This window comes from Empidonax traillii, unplaced genomic scaffold, assembly GCF_003031625.1.
Source record: "Empidonax traillii isolate 1590-97213 ecotype Southwest subspecies unplaced genomic scaffold, ASM303162v1 scaffold937:size346366, whole genome shotgun sequence".
NCBI lineage: Eukaryota > Metazoa > Chordata > Aves > Passeriformes > Tyrannidae > Empidonax > Empidonax traillii.
This window is the reverse complement of record NW_020956130.1, coordinates 126776-146776: the sequence shown is the minus strand read 5'-3', so window position 1 is coordinate 146776 and position 20001 is coordinate 126776. Positions and strand designations below refer to the sequence as shown.

General features: G+C 52.3%; 4 protein-coding genes and 1 long non-coding RNA gene across 5 annotated transcripts in view; 4 read left to right on the top strand and 1 right to left on the bottom strand.

Annotated features, from left to right (window-relative positions):
* The first annotated feature begins 74 nt into the window (after positions 1 to 74).
* LOC114067605 lies at positions 75 to 858 on the top strand. The gene is made up of 3 exons (XR_003573424.1): positions 75 to 108; positions 295 to 449; positions 823 to 858. It is a non-coding gene; the product is annotated as an uncharacterized LOC114067605 (long non-coding RNA).
* A 7-nt stretch (positions 859 to 865) lies between these two features.
* LOC114067592 (maestro heat-like repeat-containing protein family member 2A) lies at positions 866 to 3149 on the top strand. Its single transcript, XM_027903148.1, has 8 exons — positions 866 to 958; positions 1043 to 1177; positions 1340 to 1522; positions 1789 to 1944; positions 2038 to 2139; positions 2409 to 2511; positions 2788 to 2847; positions 2943 to 3149. The coding sequence occupies exons 1-8, from the start codon at positions 866 to 868 to the stop codon at positions 3077 to 3079; spliced, it is 969 nt and encodes a 322-aa protein (XP_027758949.1). The 3' UTR covers positions 3080 to 3149.
* Positions 3150 to 3683: 534 nt separating this feature from the next.
* On the top strand, positions 3684 to 9882 carry TMEM220 (transmembrane protein 220). The gene is made up of 6 exons (XM_027903156.1): positions 3684 to 3807; positions 3939 to 3968; positions 4792 to 4852; positions 7261 to 7384; positions 8173 to 8232; positions 9235 to 9882. Exons 1-6 carry the CDS (start codon positions 3736 to 3738, stop codon positions 9365 to 9367), a joined length of 480 nt encoding a protein of 159 aa, XP_027758957.1. The 5' UTR covers positions 3684 to 3735; the 3' UTR covers positions 9368 to 9882.
* Positions 9883 to 9922: 40 nt separating this feature from the next.
* Positions 9923 to 12594, bottom strand: ADPRM (ADP-ribose/CDP-alcohol diphosphatase, manganese dependent). The gene is made up of 3 exons (XM_027903154.1): positions 11999 to 12594; positions 11419 to 11535; positions 9923 to 11085 (listed from the first exon to the last, which is right to left on the bottom strand). Exons 1-3 carry the CDS (start codon positions 12549 to 12551, stop codon positions 10799 to 10801), a joined length of 957 nt encoding a protein of 318 aa, XP_027758955.1. The 5' UTR covers positions 12552 to 12594; the 3' UTR covers positions 9923 to 10798.
* A 160-nt stretch (positions 12595 to 12754) lies between these two features.
* Positions 12755 to 20001, top strand: part of LOC114067600 (protein SCO1 homolog, mitochondrial) — an 8813-nt gene continuing 1566 nt past the window's right edge. The window contains exons 1-5 of the mRNA XM_027903157.1: positions 12755 to 12772; positions 12869 to 12959; positions 13740 to 13937; positions 14840 to 14932; positions 15046 to 15161. Coding sequence (XP_027758958.1) covers positions 12929 to 12959; positions 13740 to 13937; positions 14840 to 14932; positions 15046 to 15161 — 438 coding nt within the window. The 5' untranslated portion in view covers positions 12755 to 12772; positions 12869 to 12928. The remainder of the gene's footprint in view (positions 12773 to 12868; positions 12960 to 13739; positions 13938 to 14839; positions 14933 to 15045; positions 15162 to 20001) is intronic.

Below are 20001 nucleotides of genomic sequence, written 5' to 3'. Positions count from 1 at the left end.
ATCCTTGTGGCCATCGAGGCCATGAGAGACTCCAGCATCCTTGACAAGCAGGGGCCCAGCAGCCTGCTGGATGTGGCTTTGGAAGAGCCAGACGTCTGGCTGACGGATGTAAGTGGCTTGTGGCTGGTTTGCCCTGGCCTTCAGCCCTTCAGCCCTGTTGGGCCTTGTTCCTCCCAAACACAGGTGACTTGGGCCCCCAAAGCCACCTCAAGGCAGCAGAGAGGAATGGGAAGGGCAACTGAGGACATGGCTGCACTCCAGGGCCATTGCCATCCTCACCTGTATCCCCTCCAGGTGCCCAAGATAGTGAGCTGCATCCTTGAAAGCCTGCAAGACATCACGACACAGGCAGCGTGGGAGAAAGTGGAGTCACTACTCCGCCTGCTGACCAACTGTTTCCCCACAACAGTGGTCATCCTCCTGTGTCAGGTGGCTCTTCAAGGAGACAGGTACTGGCCCTGACAGCCTTGAGGGTGGGCTTGTTGCATGTGGGGAGAGGGACCCCAAGACTCTCTGGCTGCCAGAGCCAAGGAATGCTGTGGAACAGCCTGCAGAGTCAGGCCCCCCATCCGCCCCTGCTTTGCAGCCGTGCTGGGTGGGCTGGCTTCACAGCAGCCAGAGCTGGCCCAGCCAGCCCAGAGCCAGCCCAGAGCCAGCCTGGTGCTCCAGCCCCATGGGGAGCATGCCCTCAGCCCTGTCCTGCCTGCCGGGCAGAGCCCCTGGGGATGTGCAGCAAGGACTGCAAGGGGGAGGTTCTGGGGGGCTGCTCCAGGCCCAGCACTGTGGCTGAGGCAGCCCTGCTGACAGTGCTCTGCCTTCCAGCACTGCCCCCGAGCTGTGGGAGCTGATGTCCTCCATGCCCGATATGCTGCAGAAGATCTTGGAGGAGTTTTCCAGCCTGCTGCGCAGACACTGCTTCTGCTGCTCGGCAGAAGGGCCCCACACCCACCCCATGGCTGTGAGTGACCACAAAAGGCCCCGGTCCCCTCCCGCCAGCCCTGCAGGCTCTGCTGACCACTGACGGCCCTCTTTGCTCCTGCAGTCATCCTCCAGGAAGGCTGAGCTGCAGGATTTGGCTGACAAGCCCCATGTGGAGAGCCATCAGGGCTGTCCCAATGTGGTGACAGCCAGGTTGCTGCTGGAAGGCCTCGTCAGGCTGTCACAGAGAGCCGAGATGGTGAGCAGGGCGGTGTCAGGGGCAGCCCCATCGGCAAACGGGGGCTGGGGCTCTGTGGAAAGCTGAGGCTTGGCCCACGTCAGAACGTGGGGTGACTGCTGCAAACGCTGTCCTGTCAAGCAAGGATCTTTACACCCAATGGAAATTCTTCTCACTCTACAGGCAAGAAACATTGAACTCTTCCTGCCGGGCATGTTCAAGATCCTGCAAGTTGGTGGGAAAGAAGCCAAGATGAAGACCCTGCTGGCCTTGCGAAATGTCCTGAAGAAGGGTCAGCTGAAGAAGACAAAGGCCAGCTTCATCGCCGTGCAGCTTGTGGGGAGGCTCCTGCCCCTCTTTGACTCGGTAAGGCTGACGTGGAGCCTGAGCCTCTCCGATGGGCACTGGGCAGTGACAGCTGCCCTGCAGCCCAGCCCTGCCAGCAGCACTTGGAGCCAGCTCCAGTCCCCTGGGCTCTCGTGGGGCGGCTTCTGGGCCATGCAGCCCAGTGCTGCTGCTTCTGGGATGGGAGCCCGCAGCCTCTGCCCTCACCACGGCCATGGTCCCGGCTCCTCTTTGCTGTGGGCAGGGAGCTGCTGTTCCCAAAGCTCACTTTTCCTGCTTCCTGCCAGGAGTGCAGCGAGCTGCGAGAGCTGTCCATCTGCACGTTCACAGAGCTGCTGGCGTTAGTTGTTCGGAGGGATGAGAAGAGGATGAGGAAGGAGGTGTGGCGGGCACTGGTGCCGCTCCTCTTCCGTGTGAGCGACCAGGTCCCCAGCGTGGCCAAGGTACAGGTTTGAAGGCTGAGCCCTGACAGAGAGAGGGCTGGGCTGACATCCTCCAGGCCCCTGAGCCATCTCTGAGCTCATGCTGTCCTGCAGGCCTCCAGGGAAGCCCTTCTTGCTGCCGCAGAGCTGCTGAGGTGGAAGACACTCAAGCACCTGCTGCAGAGAGAACGCCTGTGGGAGCTTGGAGTGTGCTTGGTAAGGACAAGCTGTGGGGCCAAGGCTGGGGGAGGGCTGCCCCCCATGCCACGTCTGGGCTGGGGGCTCTGCCACTGGGCAGAGCCTGGAGCTGCATCCTTGTTGCTGCCCTCAGGAGCAGAGCCCCAGGGGCTCTTCTGCAGGGCCCCGTCCCCTCCCTGCACCCAGCAGGACCGGAGGGTTCTCAGTGCCAGGGGGTGCTGGCAAGAGGCACTGCTCCAGCCAAGTCAGGGACAGGCCTTGAAACACATGCCTTGTTGTCTGTGCAGCTGCAGAAGAGCAGGAGCAGGGCTGAAGATTTCATCCATCAGAGCCTGCCATACCTGCAGGACCCTCAGGCCAACGTGCGCCTGGCGGCCGTCAGGTTCATCGGTGAGTGCCGGCCCCTGCGGTCCCTCTTGGGGCAGCCTGGCCCCTGTGCCGCTGCTGCCCCAGCAGCCAGGGCCAGCCCTGTGCCTGCCCCAGCCCCGGCCAGCCCGGGCAGGGCCTTGCCTCCCTCTGCCAGCCCCTGCTTAGCCCTGAGGGCCACTCCCTTGAGCTTCTGGTGGCTCCTGGGTTAGGCCGTGCTGAGGAGGAGGAGGGTAGGGCTGAGAGCCCTGCTGCTGGGAGCAGGCTGGGGAGCAGGGTCTAATGCAGCTCTGTGCCCAGGACTCCTCACACGGCACCTGAGGGACGAGGCCATGGAGAGTCAGGCTGAGATCCTGAGCGGTGAGTGGGCAGCGTGCTCTGTCGGGACTGTGGTGGGTCTCTGCAGACGTGGGTTCTATCTGGGTCTATCTGGGCTCTGTTTCTTTCACTCACAGCCCTTCAGCCCTTGGAGACAGACTGGGACATCTCTGTCAGCTCTCTGGCAGCTCAGACAACCGTGTTTCTCAGGAGTCCTTGTGTATACCAAAGACCAAGAGGCCTTCTGCAAGCGCTGCGCTGCTGCTTGCCCTGAGCCTGGCAGAGGTGCAGCGTGCCTTGGCTAAAGGACTGGGGGTGAATAAAGCTGTAACAACGTGCCCAAAGCCCTGGTGTCCAGCTGCGCGGTGCTGAGTGTGCGATCGTGCCAATGTAACCCTGCCCTCTGTCGGTGTGGAGCTGTGGAGCTTCCAGTCAGCAGTGAAAGGCAGGAGAGCCCTGGATTTTCTGTAGTTCCTGGGATAGGCACAGTGCACCCAGCGCCACGCGGCTCTGGACTTGGCTCGAGTTGGAGCACGAGCATTTTCCAATCCCTACTAAAAGTCAGGAGTGATAAATCACAGAATGGTTTGTGTTGGAAGAGACCTTAAAGCTCATGTCGTTCCGTGCCCCAGCCATGGGCAGGGACACCTTGGACTAGACGTGGGTTGGACACCGGACTAGCTCTTGGGCACTTCCAGGGATGGGGCAGCCACAGCTTCTCTGGACAACCTGTGCCAGGGCCTGCCCACCCTCACAGCATAGACGTGCTGACCGGTCCAGCGCAGGCGGCTGCGCCGCTGCCGGGATGTAGCGAGGACGGGGACCGGCACCAGACTGGGGCCGGGGCCGGGGCCGGGGCCGGGCGGGATCGCTGCAGGCGGGCAGGGCGGGTCCGCCCTCTGGGCCTGCCCCTCTGTGTCCGCCTCGGCCATGGCGGCGCGGCTGTGGCGGCTCTGCAACCTCCTCATGGCCGCCTTCTTCGGGCTGGCGGCCGCCGTGCAGGTGAGGCCGCAGTCGCCCGGGCTGGGGGCGGCTCCGATCCCGGCCCCTCTGGTCCCCTCCGTCCCTCCCGCGGGGCGCGGCTCCGGCCGGGCCGGCGGCGGGGGCTCATCAGCGCTCTCCTCCCGCCGCAGGTGAACGACCCCGACGCGGGGCTGTGGACGGTGAGTCCGGGCTACCCTTCCCTTCCCTCTGCCCCCGAGCCGGGGTCACCACAGAAAACGTGCTCCCGGCTTCCAGCTGGAGAGCGAGCAGGCTCCGGGAAAACGATCTCTCTAGTGCAGCGACAGCTGGAATCAGCCCATGCTTCCAGGATCTCCTTTATTTCAGCCCAGATCTGCACCTGGCCCTGCACAGCATCGGTTCCCCGCGCGGAGCACCCCGAGCCGGCCCCGGGACCCATCGCCCTCCGCTCGCCTTGAGTCACCCCCGGGACGCTCCGGCGGCTCATCTCGGCCCGGGGGGCAATGGGGACAGACCCCCTGCTCTGCCCGCCCTGTCTCGGGCACAGGAGCGGCCCGTGGCCCCGGCCCAGTGCGCCGGGCTGGGGGCTGGGGCCGAGGGGCACCGTCTGTGGGTGTGACGGGGGCTGCTGGGTGGGCAGGGGCTGCCCCTGTGTGTCCCTGGTGGGGGAGCCCCGCTGACAGCGGCCCCGAAGGCTGGGCAAAGGCCAGGGTGGAGGCACCCTGTCAGAGCTTTTCCTGGCATATCAGGATTTAGGGAAGGGGCCCTGCAGTGGCTGGTCAGGCAGCCAGCACTTGGTACCTCAGAAGCTGGGAAACAAGGCTGGCACTCGGCTGATGGCCCGGGATTTTGGATGGGGATGGTAAAGAGGAGCATTAACAGTGCCCGAGGGAGAAGCACTGGGAGTTGCTCTGTTCGTCTGACAAAGTGCTGGGAAGGGGAGAAGTACTGCTGTGGGCAGGCACTTCTGCTTCCTGACCTTGCTACGTTTTCCTACAGAGTATATTGATATGTCATTAACAGGTTGTCTACTTAGTGCCAGCTGCCCTGACACTGCTCGTCAGCATCAACCCTTCAATAACAGGTATGATACTGGTGTGAAAACAGAGTCTCTGTTCAAATTTTGCCCCAAAAAGGTTTGGTGGTTTTTTTGTTTTGGTTTGGTTTGGTTTTGAGTGAGTTGTTGTTGTTTTTTTTTGTTTTGTTTTATTGGACCACTGATTAAAATCAGGCCATGTGGTAACATGTCCTACTGTCTTTTGAAGGCACAAGGTTGTGGGACCTGCTTCTACAACAGCTGATCATTGGTTTAGTGCTGGTGGCGGGATTTGCTACAGGTGAAGAGAGGAGCCCTGCCGAAAATGCTGCTGGTATGGGCTGCCTTTGCACTCCAGTTCAAAAGCCTGGGGGTTGCTCTGAACCTGGCTCTGATGTTGACCTTATCACATTAATTCACTTTATTTCCTTGTTGTAAATCTGTGGTTTTGCTTATCTAGCTCAGCTGATCTCTGCACAGTCATACGAAAGCACTAAAAGTCTTGTTTATTGCCAGGTATTGCAGCTGCCCCACAGGGCACACGGGCAGCAATGGCAGTGCTCAAAGGCTGTGTTTGGTGGATGCCACAGGTGCTAAAGCCGCTTCACATGTTCAGAGGATCAGTCAGGTCAGGAAGGATATTGAGGTGTTGGAGCAGGTCCAGAGAAGAGCAGCGAGGCTGGGGAAGGGTCTGGAGCACAAGTGCTGTGAGGAGAGGCTGAGGGAGCTGGGGTTGTTGAGCCTGGAGAAGAGGAGGCTCAGGGGAGAGACCTCATCACTCTCTACAACTCCCTGACAGGAGTGTGTAGGTGGGCATTGGTCTCTTCTCCCAGGAACCAGCAGCAGGACAAGAGGTCTCGGTTTTAAGCTGTGCCAGAGGAAGTTTAGTTTGGCTATTAGGAAGAATTTTTTTACGGAGAGAATGATCAGCCATTGGAATGGGCTGCCCAGGGAGGGAGTGGATTCATTGTCTCTGGAGGTTTTTAAGATGAGACTGGATGCGGCATCAGTGCCACCACCACAGCGATGTTGGATCAAGAGCTGGACTTGATGATCTCGGAGGTTTTTTCCAGCCCAGTTGATTCTATGATTCTATGATCAGATCTGTTTCTGGACTCCAGAACATAGTTAATGTTTTTGGTATTTTTGTTCAATAGAAATAATTTCAGAATAAGGCCATTTCATATACACTAATTGACTGTATCTGTTCTGGATGAATACTTATTTTGAATAGACTAAAATCACATTTAACGCCAAAAAAGAAAACCTTCAGGAGTGCATTGTCACAAATGACACCATTGCAGGCATTCATTACCTTAGGCATATAAAGTGGAAGCATCCATAAAGCAAAACCCCTGAGGGTTGGTTGCTTGTGGTTTTGAACATTTCAGGAGAGGTTTATTGTGTGTGATAGGGGTAGCTTACACATGATGGCATTTGGCTAGTCAGGAGAGTCTGCGTTTTAAGCTCTCAATAGGGTTTTACTTGTGCCAAGATCTGTAGAAAATAAAGATTGTAATGGCATAACTATTGTGTAATGGGAGATTTATGTAAATACACCAAGGGATATTTGCCATTCAGGTTTGTGGAAGACCCAGATTCTGCCTGTGCTAAGTTGCAGTAAGTTCAGCCACATTGAGAATTGATTACAGTGTTGGGTCACTCTGACCTCTTGGGTCTTGGCAGCTCATCACCTCTAATGCTTGTCTGGAGGGGTAAATGCCCAAAACCCCCTGCTTTTCACTTTAGTTTTTTTGCTGTTGATGTTGCTGAGATCAGGGAGAACTGTCAGTGTCATTTCTTACCTCTCACTCAGGAGCCCCTGGGAAGGGACACAGAAAACCATAAGAACCTGTGGGCCCTTCAGATATTTCACATCATCTCTACTTATCTATTTAAAAACGTCAGTCCCCAGGCACAGATGTCATCAGTGTTGCTCATCATCACAGGCAACACCTGAGGCAGCGTCTCCTCAGGGAGTGAAGCGAGATGCTCCCCACAGTGGTGGCTGCCTGGGGGCTTGGCCTCTTCTGGGTTCCCTTGGGCCCCTGGGGTCACGCTGAGCACCTGGTTTTGGCTGTGAGCTCCAGAAGGCTGTTCCTCCTGCTCAGGAGAACTTCCATTTGTCATAGACCTTGTGTTTTTGTTGTTTTTGTTTTGGTTTTTTTCCCCATGCACATTGAATGCTGGGGCCTGTTGTGTTTGCTGTAGAGAACATGAAAGTTTTCATTGAGGTTCTGATGCTGAGAAAGTTGCGTTCCTAGGCCCAGTAGTATTTCTTTTTTACAGCACTTTTTAGAAGATTTCCCTGTTCATAAAGATGCTGGTAATAATGACACCTTCCTGCCTAAGGTGTGTGTGTTGGAGGCACCTTTTTTAGCAGCTCAGTTGCTTTTGGATTTATAGGTTTACTTCATGCTTCACAGTAGTTGCTGACAGTGTATTTTTTTCCTCAGATAATGGTGTTTGGAGGACCCTGTGTGACCTTCATTCTGCTGGCTGTGTGGTTGGGACCATTGCCTTGGCTTGCTCTTTGTTTGCTTATGCTCAAGGAAACATTTTTCATGAAGAGGAAGGCAGGTAAACAGTGGGTTTTCTTTGTCCCTGCCCAAGTCCAGCTCACCAGGCCATCTCCTCCTGGTGTCACCTTCCAAAACTATTTGCTGGGCTGTTGCAGTGAGTGCTGTTGGTCCAGAGGAATCAGAACAAAGGGAAGGGACCATAATGCTCCAAAGCAGTGATTCCTTGGACTCAGGGAGAGTGAAAGTCATTGCTTGCCTGATTGCAGCAGGTAGATTTACCTGGAGGCAGTTCTGGCTTTCAAAGTCCAGAACACAAGAACAGTGAAACAGCTTTGTGCTCTCTTGCTGGGGCTGCAGGATCAATGTTTCCAAAACCCTTGAGGTGACACCACATGCATGTTTATCTGGCAAGGGCTGCTGAGTCCTCCAAACTGCCTGAGATTGAGGAGGAGGGATGATTTCTCACCTGGACATTTGGGTGTTGCCTAAAGTAGCTGCTTGAGCAGAATTGAGGTGAAGCCCTGGCTGCTGTTCATGGTCTGGAAAACTGGGTTGCTGTTTGCACTGTGTTAATGAGAGAAAGGTGCTGTGGAATTCAAGTCTAGCAGTGGAGCAAAAAGTGGAGGCAGAATTTCTGCATCTGTTTAGCTGGGTCACGTCTGTAGATCTGTGATGCAAAGCAAAGTTATTCCTTGTGAATAACCTTTATTATTATAGTGCTAGTAAAATATATTGAACTTCTCCAAAGGAGCAGCCTCCGCTTGTTTTGGAGGTAAAATTTGTATTCTCTAAACATAGACATGTGCTTGTATTATTTTCTGATTTGTTTTTCATTTGGCTTTTTAGAGAGTTGTTTGGTCTGGTAATTATTACAATATGGATGAGGCTTTGTCGCAGTTCAGCAAAGTAAGTTTTATTTTCTCCTTTTCTTTAATCCATTCCTATGTTCACACTTAGTGACTAGGTCCCTGAAAACACATAGCTGATTTTGGCAGCTGCTTTTTCTGTTTCATGTTACCCTCTGAACCTTTCAGACGCCCAAGCAGTAGCAGCTGGTGCTACAGCCTGAGGGTTCTCACACAGGTAGAAGTCAGGGCAGGAGGAAATGTAAGGCTACATGAAACATTTTTTCTGCTCCCCTTTTTTTTTTGTATAAGATGCCTATTTTTATTCCAACTTGTTTTTGTAGCCTGAGTTGTCAAAAAATTATTTTCTGCTGGTACATGGTGCCTCTCCAGTAAAGGATTCTGCTGATGCATCCGCAGGAGGCACATTAGAGTGGCCAAGGGCTGCCTGCTGTCTTTCCAGCTGCAGGCAGATGAGAATGTTTCATAGCAGTTGTAGCAGTGGCCACAAAGGCCAAGGACATCCTGGCTTGTAGCAGCCATAGTGTGGCAGCAGGACCAGGGCAGGGGCTGTCCCTGTGCTGGCACTGCCGAGGCACCTCCAATCCTGAGGGCAGTTCTGGGCCCCTCAGACAAGGCATTGAGGGGCTGGAGTGTGTACAGGGAAGGGAACAGAGCTGGGGAAAGAGATGGAGCACAAAGAGGAGCTGAGGGGGGCTCAGCCTGGAGAAAAGGAGGCTCAGGGGGGACTTTCTTGCTCTTTGCAACTCCCTGACTGGAGGGGGGAGAACCAGGGACAGGATGAGAGGAAATGGCTTCCAGTTGCACCAAAGTTCATGTTGGATATTAAGAAGAATTCCTTCTCTGGAAGAGTGGATGGGGCTGCCAAGGGAGGTGGTGCAGTCATCATTCCTGGAAGTGTTTAAAAAACGATTAGCAGTTCATGATAGGGTTAGTGGGCATGGAGGTATGTGGTACAAGGTTGGACTTGATGATCTTGGAGGTCTTTTTCAACCTTAACAATTGTGATTTGTGTAGCTGTGTTGCACTTGTTCCTTTATAGGAGTCCTCTGGGAGGAGTTTGCTTGGCTGCTGCAGTCGTGGTCGCCCTCCTCCCCTTTGCTTCATGGCTGTACATTTACGTGAACAAAGAGCTGCGAGTGTCTTGGCCAGAGCACTGCAAAACAGTGATTTAACTGGGTGGGAGAAAGTCTAGAGTAAATATTCTGACTGTACTTGCCTTTCCTGTTGGTGATTAATGAAAGATTAGTGTCAGTTTGATAGGACACAAGAATGCCTGGCTACTTCCAGCAGTGCCATTTGAGTTTTGGTAAAAAGTTGAGGAACACCGTCAAATCTGAATGGGGAATGTTTCTGTGGAAACTATTGTTCAGCTGGCTGCTTCCTACATTTTCAAAGCCTGTTGATTTAATGTGTTCTAATGGTATATTCAAGACATCCTGGCATCCCTGGATCACTCTCCAACCACCTTGTACTTTGGGAAATCTACTGTTCTGTAAGGGACAAGTAAAGCAAAACTGTTTCAAGACATGACTATTTACAGCCATAGAACTTCCAAATATCTGCCTGGATAATCCATTTGAGACTAATTGGGAAACTGAGCAGTCTGTATTTCTGTTCCTGTGCTAAAATGATATGTAGAATATATCTGAAAAATTATTTTTGCTATTAACTGAAAATGACTAGTTTTGCAGAGTAATAAACATTATTTTTCTAAAGAAAACTCAACAAAAGCCTCCGTATCTTTTATTTTTTGGGAGATGCGTACCTGAGCCTGCCACCAGCAGATGTGGGCACTGTCACAACTTTGCTGCTCACTGGCTTTTCCCTGGAAAGCAGGACCCAAGCAGCAGCCCAGCAGCAGTAAGCATGTCCCACTGCTCATCCTGGAGAAGGAAGCACAGGTGGATACACTGGACACATGAGCTGGGTGGGACAGAGCCAGCACAGCTCCAGGTGCAGCACAGCAACCCCTTTAGACCCGTGTCAGGGCTCTTCCACTCAGCACAGCTGCAGGAGGTCACAGCTGTGCACACAGGGGTCCCTGCCTGTGTATCTGCACCATTCCCTGCTGTAACACGGATGGTCTCCATTCTCTTTAGGCTTAATCTTTTCTGGAGATTACTTTAGTCTTTTAAAGCAGTGTTGGAAGGCTGCATTAGGCTACAGGGTGGGTGTATTCTGCCAGACATGAGACATTATTGCCTATGATGTTCACAGAAAATAAGTATGTTGAAATGCGGCTAGGCAGGTACAACTCTGCATGCTTTAATGCTCACTGAGAGGATAACAAGGGGTGTTTTTTTGACAATATTCATAATATGGTTTGCATCTCTTCACAATAACAATCCAGTCCGGATTGGGTGTTTCAAGTCAACATTCTGCATTTAAGTATTTCAGTTACTGGCCTTCTCCATTTTCCACAAGGAAATCAGGCTTTCCTTACAGAAACGTAATTTCTAAAATCCTGTATCCAAGAGAAAAATGCCTGCCTAAGCTAAAGCAATAAGGATCAGCCATGCGCCTTTCTACAACCAGTGAGCTGAATCCCTTACATTTTTATCCCAAGTCCTTCCTGAAGAGCAATCTGTATTTTACCTGGCATTTCAGAACTGCATAACTCTGTCTGCAATTCTGCCCCTTCCCTTTAGTACCATTTTATCTTCATAGACATAAATAGTCCCAAAAGCGTTGCTTTCTGGGGGCGTTTCGATCACCCCCTCCAAGGTGAGGTGATGAACTCCATGGGAGTCCTGGCAGTACCCCCCATCGTGCAGGTGCCCCGCGAGGACACAGACCACGCATCGGTGGGAGTGGATGACAGACAGGGCAGCTTCGTAATTCCAGGCCAGGCACACCCTGTCCGAAGCATCGGGGTGAATGGGCAGGTGGCCTGCAGTTGAGAGGGAAAAAACCAGGAGAGTCACTGTAACAAAGTCTGCCTCATTGCTGGGAAGCTCAGCCAAGCCTGTGCAGTAAGCTCCCGCCAGTATGGGCACGGTCTGTCCTACGCCTTCACAGGTTACAGCTGTACCTCAGGGGAGCTACAAAGCTACGAGTTTTCCTCAGCTCACATACACCGGCTGTTCCCAGTATATGTTCCAGAAATATATTCTGGGAATATATACCCCCCTCAAGTACAGGGGTTGGAACTAGATGATTTTTAAGGGCCCTTCCAACCCAAACCATTCTCTGATTGTATGATATATCCCCCATATCCACTTACCCATAACTACAACTTTTTCTTGGTTTTCATCAGAGAACTTGAGGACTTCATCGAACCAGTCCAGCTGGGCTTGGCTAAATCCTCCATTAAATGCTACAAACTGAGGTTCTTTGAGCCCTACAATGAAGAAGAAGGTTAGGCACAGGTGCATACACCTCCCACAGCTCCTCTATTTGCCTTACATAAATCGGCTTACAATAAATGGTTTACTCTCTTAACCTTTGGGATTTTTTTTTTTTGTTTTGTTTTTCTTGGATCAAAATTCCAGCCTCCTTGGACAAAAGAGAAGTGTTTTGCTCTTGTTTTCAGGGGGTTTGGTCACACTGCATGCACAGCGTTTCCGCTCTTGGGCGTCCCCCCCCAGCATGGGATCGGTGGGCACAAGTCAGTGCTCCGCAACAGCCCCCTCACCAACAGCTACCCGGTGTTCTGACACTGCGGGGCACAGAGCACAACACGGGTAAGGGGGAGCATCTCCCGTGCCCAATTAGGGCCGCACTGACCGCAGGGAGGAGGAGGAGGTGGACAGCCCTGGGGCACCGGCCCGAGCCTCGCTGCCAGCCCGCCGCGCCGGGTGTACCTGCGGGGCTGTTGAGGTCCTCGTTGGGGTTCTTGTCCCGCAGCAGCCGCAGGGACTCCTGGTAGCGGGGGCTGTCGGGGTCCCTGCCCAGGATGCTCAGGTCGTAGGCGTCGAGCACGACGAGGCGGAGCCGCGCGGCGGGGCTGCAGTGATAGGCCTGGCACAGCCCGTCCGGGGGCCCGGCCGCGCCCCCCGCGGGGCGGCTGCACAGCCCGCTCTGCGCCAGCCGGGCCCGGCTGAAGTTGTACAGCTCGTGGTTGCCCCACGCGTGGTGCACCGGCACCGGCAGCCGCCCCAGGGCCTCCAGCACCTGCCGCAGGGCGCCCTCGGCCTCGCCGCGCCGGGCGTTCAGCCCGTCGATGCTGTCACCCAGCTGCAGCACGAAGTCGATCGGCGGGCTCTCGGCGGCCCAGGCCCGCACCGCGTCCCGCAGCAGGCGCAGGCTGTGCCGGTAGTAGCGCCGCCGGCAGCCGCCGAAGTCGTGCCCGTCCTCGGCGTCCGCGAACTGGATGTCGGCGATGACCCCGAAGGCGACGCGCGGCGCCGCCTCCATGGCGGCCGCGGGCGGGGCGGAAGGGGCGGCGCGGGCGGCGCGAAATGGCGGCGCGGTGGGCGCTGTGGCGGCTCGGCGGGGCCGTGCGGAGGGGCCGGGCCGCGCTGGGGCCGCTGTCGGGCCCGGCCGGGCGCCTCCAGGCGGGGCTGCCCGCGCCCCGCAGCCGCCCCTTCTCGCAGCTGCCGCCGGGCAGCGGCCGCCGGGCGGGCGGGCAGAGGCGGGTGAGTGAGGGAGGGAGGGAGGGAAGCAGGGAAGCAGGGAAGCGGGGCGCGGGCCGGCCCTGCCCGTCGGCGCTCACTGAGCCCCTGTCCCCGCAGCTCGTGTCCTGGCGGTCCTTGGCGGCCACCGCCGTGCTGGGCGGGGGGCTGCTGGTCGGCATGAAGGCGGTGAAGCGGCGCAAGGAGGAGGGTGAGTGCGAGCGATGGAGGAGCAGCGGCGGGGCCGCGTCTCGTGTTCAGATGATGCGTTTTTTGTACTCAGACGATGTACTTGTTGTAGTCAGGTGTATTTTATCCGCTCGGGCATCGCTCGGTATCATAGCTTTGCACAGGGACGCTCCGCGCCTGTGTGTACAGAAGTGCCGCGGAAAATTTTCAAAAATTAAAAGCAAGATTCAGCGTTTGAAAATTCTGAGGTTGGAATAGTTGTGCTTGGCTGCACGCGCTGTGCCCGGCGATGCAGCACGGACACGGAGCTGGGTGGGGTGGGCACGTTGGGTTCCCTCTGGGAGGCACGGGAACTTTGCCCTCTCCTGCAGGAAATGCCAACGCCTTTCCTTTTCATGGATTTACTGTTGAAAACAGATGTTACAGGTCTTAGGGTATCTTCAGTTTGCAGAGGATGCTGCTTTTTCTGTTTCCCACCAGGCCAGGTGGGAAACCACCTTTCTCTCTGTTTTCCCCCCTTTCTTTTTAAACAAAAATGCAATCAGATAACAATAAAGAAAGATACTCTCTTGCGAAGGAATGTAGTGACATATTTGATTTTGTCCTGAAGCAGTGCTTTTTGGAAGCCACGTGCACACTGGTGCATTGGTGTCATGCACACGACAGCTGCTGGTGCATCTTGGCCTGGCAGTGCCATGCTCATGACCCACCGTGGTGCCTGACTTGGCTGCTTCCAAGGCTCGCCGGCGAAGCAGTAGGGATTGTGCCATGGATGTGTTTGATCTCCTCTTGTGTTTTGTAGAGCTGGAGAAGGAACGTAACCGAGGCATCGGGAAGCCGCTGCTGGGAGGGCCCTTCTCGCTCGTGAGCCATGAGGGACAGCCCAGGACCAGTGAGGACTACATGGGCCAGTGGGTGCTGATCTACTTCGGCTTCACTCACTGCCCTGATGTGTGTCCCGATGAACTGGAGAAAATGATTGCAGTGGTAGATGAAATTGGTATGGGAATTCAGGGAATTCAGTGGGTGTAGAGATCCTGTTTATGGGAGGGTCAGGTTTATTCTAATAAAATGTCACAAATGGTGATAACTGATGATGTTCTTTTAAAAATGCTGTTGGCTGCTATTCAGTAGTTGAATTAATTGCTAAGTGATCCATAGATCAATTTGACTGTCACTAGGGTCTGACATGACAGCACTGGTCTTTCCATAACAGCGGACTTGGGAGTAAAACACGGTGTTGGCAGGTCACAGGGAATGCAGTGCATTGTACTTTTGCCAAGAAGTGACTGTGAGGTGTGTTAGGATTTTTTTCCCTCTATTTTATGCATCCTGAGAACAGGATGTATAAAATATCTCTGTGAGGGTCTCTCCTGAAGCAGAGTGGCTGTGCTGTGGAATGGAGGAAGGGGGAAGGCCATGTGTTAGGGGTTTCTCAGCCTGCAGGCCCTGAAGAATTATGGGGCAGGGATAGTGGTAAACCCAGCAAGTGGGAAAACAGACTAATGTGAAGGAAATACAGCCAAGGCTTTGGCTGGAACATGAGGGAAAGAGCCCAAATTGTGTCTTCACATTTCCTCCTGTTCCCCCATCCCAGCATGTTTCCCTTGTGTAATCCACTGTGCTTCCAAATGTGCATCACACCACGTCTTCTGCAGCACAGCCAGTCTGTCATCCCTCCTGAGCAGGGCAGGGAGGGATGGAAGCTCCCAGTGCAGACACAGAGCATTGCATCTCATAATATTTGAATCATTCACAAATTAGATAGATTAAGCTGCACAAAATGGCCTTTTTTAGTCCCTTAGGGTGGGCTTGGACTGATGTTACTTGGCTGTGAGCTTGTTTGAAGGGAGATGAGAAATGATTTCTGGTTTTTTAAAATAATAATTGTTAATGTCACAGAACAAATTCCGTCTTTGCCTAATCTGACCCCGCTCTTCATCACCATTGATCCTGAGAGGGACAACCAAGAAGCCATTGCCAAATATGTTAAAGGTATTACTGCTTTCTTCCTCTGTGTCTCATAGCATGTAATACCGAGCACTGGTAAGGAGGCTCTTGAAGGGATTGTTTTCACTAAAATGTGTAAATGTCTTGTTTCTATGTAGAATTTTCTCCAAAGCTGGTCGGGTTGACTGGTACCAGGGCACAGATTGACCAAGTGGCTAAAGCTTATCGTGTGTACTACAGCGAGGGCCCCAAGGATGAGGACAACGACTACATTGTAAGTAAGAGTAGGGCCTTTGCCTACTGAAAGGCTGTGGATAAGAGCAGCATATAGATTTTAAAACCAGCTGTTGGATCTGTGCTGTAGTCCCAGGTGACAGAGCCCTGTTCAAAACATGTCCCAGCCCAGGCCTGCAGACAGTAGCACAGGAACTAGCAAGGCTGGCAGTTAGTTGAATGTAATATATTTGACTGGCTGCCTTCCTGAGTGCTCCACAGTGAAAATGGAACTGGGAAATTAAGGTGTCTTTAGTTCAGCAAGATTACAACTTGGAAATTAAGAAACTTCAGGTGGAAGTGTGGAAAAGGAAAAGAACAGCTTTTTATTAACAAAATCTGAATAAAAAACAAATGGTGCAATCAAAAACTTTCAGAAGAAACAAAACAAACTCCCAGTTCCCCATATGGGAGGGGGAAGAAACCCAGGGCAGGGCGAAGGGGAAGGGGGGGAAGCTGAAGGCAAAATGTCCAGGGAGCTCAAGAGCTGCTTGCACCCATGTGTGCTCAGAGCCAGCAATGAAAGAGTCCTTTTGGCCACAGGTAGTTCAAAGGCAGAGTACCTTGCTCTGAGGTGGTCAGGCAGAATACCTCGCTCTGAGGTGGGCTGGTCTCTCTCTCTCAGTCATCCTCTGCGAGGTGTTCCGTGGTAAAAAAACCCTTCCTGTCAGGAAAAGAAAAGGAGGGCGGCCAAAACCGGGCTCCCGCTCTGTCCAGTGGGCAGACAAAACCAAAAACCTCCCAACAAAAGACTCTCCAGCTGTGCCCCTGGCAATTGTGCTTCCAGGAAACCTCCCTCTTCCCCTGCTCCTGCACTCCCCACGTCCCCCGACTTCATCAGAAACAGATGAGGGGAGGGGAAACAGGACCCTAGGGAAAAATTCCAACATCTCTTTTCAAACCTATGACATAAGGCAATTGGAAGTGGGAGAAATGACAAGTAAAAGTTACTAAGAACTCATTCCTTGACAAACTGACACCAAGGAATGGAGTCTTCCTGGCAAGAGACTTGGATATCTCCCTGCACATACTGGGGGGATCTTCCTGTTGCAAACAGCGTGCAAGAGAGACCATGTTCATTAGTGCTAAATTAAGTGGGAATAAAATACATAAGTAACAAGGAAGAAAATGAGGTTTGAGTGAGGCTGAACTGGGTTGTCAAAATCTTACCCTCTGGAAGTGACAGGACTGGTTATAGGACTCTGAGCTGCTGCCAAGACCTTCCTGTCTTGCCATGTTCTGAGCAAGCTGGAAGAGTAAAGCAGATACAGGTGACAGGAAGAGTGAGGTTACATCTTATTTGATCTGCCTTGTTTTTTTCTTCATTACAAAAACTGAGGACATTGGAAGAAACTAAAAACAGGTTCAAAAGGAAAGGTAATGATTCTCATTGCAATGGGCATGTGAGGAGTGGCATCCTGTGCTGCAGGTGCAAATGCCGGAAGTCCACAGGGAGACTTGTTCTTAGTCTTTGGAAAAAACAATCTTTTGAGGGTTATGATGTGCACAGAAATCTTGTGTAGTTCAGGAAGTCTGTGAGATGAAAGTGTTTGGAAACTGGGAGGTAATAGAGGAAGGTAACATATTTTGGTGTTGGTTTTATACTCTAAAGGGACTGGTTTTGGCCATTGTTTGGGGTGGCATGCTGAGGCAAATTGGTCTAATCCAGTATTGTCAATTCTTAATCTGGTTAAGAATTTAAAAGACCTGGTTAAAAACCACCTGACTCCTGCAAAAAAATTATCCAAAAAGATTGGGGCAGCAAAAAAAGTGGTGCATGGAAAGAAGGAGCAAGAGTAGCACATGATCTCAGTGAAGAGAAGATGAAATCACTGTCTACTGCTCTGCATCATTGAGGTGGGAGATCAGTAACTTGTTTTCACTTGAAATGGCAACTGGAAAAATACAGAAGCCTGTGACTAAGACACTGTATTTGGATGGAGAAATGGAATGCCTATTTAAATCAATATGAAATCAATCTAAAGATACGGCCTAATATCAGACTTTTGGAAGGGGGCTGGTGGAAAAGCAACAATAGGTTATAGGAACAGGATTGGCAAAGGATGCCTGCTCAGGAGAGGGAAAGAGCTCCAAAGAACCTGACACTAAATAAGTGAACTGAAGTTGAGGAGAGCTGGTGGAAAGAGGCCGGCAAAGCTGCTGAGTGATGCTGCTTGGCAAGTGAACTGCATGTGGATTCTAGTGAAGCACACCCAGATCCTGGCATGGCCATGAAGGGACAGTACAGGGGTTCAGCCAAGAAAAATAACTCCATGGGTGACAGCAGCTTGGAGGGAGGCTGGAGGATGACACTGGACATAGGGGAAGGGACTCAGGATCCAGGAGGGGACCACTGCTCTGTGTTAGGGCTGTGAGTCTGAGGGGAGGGAAGGACAGCAAGGAAGAAAGGCCAGTGAATTGGGTGAAAGTAGGAGAGCAGCTTAGGAGCCCCAGATGTGGTGCCAGGGAGGAAGAAAATACCTGTATCTCCCTAGAATTCATCATAGGCTCTTGGGTTTGGGCTCTGCATGCTCAGGGCATGGAGGGCAGGGGACACAGGACTCAGGTATGGAGTGGAAAAAGGACAATGACAATAGCAGACCTGGGAGGGAGAGCTGGAAGCTGGTCTTGTGCCTAGCTCAGACACATCCAGGTACTTTATACTCTTGTCAGTTCTTCCAGTAAGGTTTTTTCCTCATTATGTCTTGCCTGGACACGTGTTCCCAGCTGATGATGGAGTCTGATGTCTGTGCAGGGGTGGGCTCTCTTTCCTCTGCTGTGGGGTGGGGAGGAAGAACAAGTCCACTGCAGCCTTTGCTGCTTGTTTTGACTTGAAAAGAACATTGAGATGAGCATTTAAAAGCAATAGTTTCTATTTGAATCTTTCAAGTATTACTTGGATATTACTAGTTCCTATTTAATAATCTCAATTCTGTAATTACCAATAACAGAATATCCAATTTACGTGTTTTAGGCTGTGATTTACAAGATTTGAAACTCAAATTTTGACCTTGAGAGCATGCAGTGGGAACAGTGCAGGCTTCAGGCAGGCACAGCTTGAAAAACTGTCTTTTGCACCCAAATGGCCCTCTATCCTGAACGTATGTAACTTCAATAGCCCACGGAGTTAAGATGTTCTGAGCAGGCAACCTGATTTTTCAGCTTTGTTTATGCTAGTTTCCACGGGAAGGATCTAAATTGTGATTGATCTTGCTTAAGAAAAATTGTCTCCTCTGACTTGATTTTGTGATCTGATCTTGGAAATTTGAAACTAGAGTAAAATATCTTAATTAAACCCATGTCAGAAAAATTTTGAGAAAAATTATTTCAATGGCAGAAATCCCACTAAGTTTAATGCATCCTTTTAGATTGTGGTCCTGGAAATGTTCCTGTGATTTCTCCTTTCAAACACAGCTAAGTCAGAGCACAGGTGTGTTTCAGACCCCAGCAATCACAGGTTCGTGGCCTCCTTTGCCAGTTCTTTGAGTCTTTGCTGATAAAGGTGTGGTCACAGTTGGGTGCAGACAGTGCTTGCAGTGGCATTTAAATAAATGTGCAGTGGAGTTAATGAGGGCACTTGGTGTGTTCAGCTGGAGCAGAGGAGACTGAGGGGAGACCTCCCTGCAGTTCCAACTGCCTGGGCAGGGGCAGAGGAGGGGCAGGACTGAGCTCTGCTCTGGGGGGAGCAGGGACAGCCCCCAGGGAATGGCTGGAGCTGTGTCAGGGCAGGCTCAGGGTGGATCTCAGCAAAAGGTTCTTCCCCCAGAGGCTGGTTGGGCACTGAACAGGCTCCCCAGGGCAGTGGGCACAGCCCCAAGGCTGCCAGAGCTGCAGGAGGCTTTGGCTGATCCTCTGGGGCACAGGGGGTGACTCTTGGGGATGGACCTGTGCAGGGCTGAGGGTTGGACTGGATGGTCCTTGTGGGTCCCTCCCAACTCGCTGTATTCTGTAAATTTGGTATAAATCCAGTGGGAATGCTAGGACATCCACGTGTGAGGGTGTCTCGGGGCCAGCAGGGGGGGCCCCTGCCCTGCTTGTCCCTGTATCCAGAGGCGTTCCTTGCTCCACTCCCACATCCCGGTGAGGTGCTGGATCCTGCTGTTTGCCTACAGTGAGCTTGGTTTAATAGAATACTCCTGTTTATATTGCACTTACATTCTGTTAGCAGCAGGAGCTTGAATACCTTGTGGGCATCAGGGAGCATCATGAGAAGTAGAGGGAAACTGGGAGAAGACCATCAACCTTAGGGCTGCAGGAAGGGGCCCTAACTTAGACAAGACTTGTGTGCAGAAAGTATTTCTGCACGCATTCTGAGGGTGCAACATGTTTTCTCTGTTTATTTTCTTGGGTAAAACCAGCAGAGGTCCCTGAGGTGATCACAGAATCATCAAATAGCCTGAGTAGGAAGAAACCCACAAGGATCAGTGAGTCTAACTCCTGGCCCTGCACAGACACCCCAGCAATGCCAGCATGTGCCTGAGAGAAGAGCAGCAGTGATGCTGAGGTTTTCCTTGTCTCGCTTTACCTTCTTGGGGAGAAGTTTGCAGCTGCCAAAGGCTGAACTAGACACTGCTGCTGACAGAGAAGTGCAGGATGTTCCAATATTTAAAGGGTGCCTACAAAGAAGATGGAAGCTCCCTTTTCTTGGGGAGTCATGCAGAAAAGACAAGGCACAATAGGTACAACTTACCCCTGGGGAGATTCCAATTAGACACAAGAGGAAAAATTTTCCCAAGTAGAAGAGTCAGCCATTGGAATAATCTCCCCAGGGAAGTGGCAGTTTTCCCAACATTGGATACGTTTAAAATTTGGCTGGACAGGGTTCCTGGGCCATCTTGTCC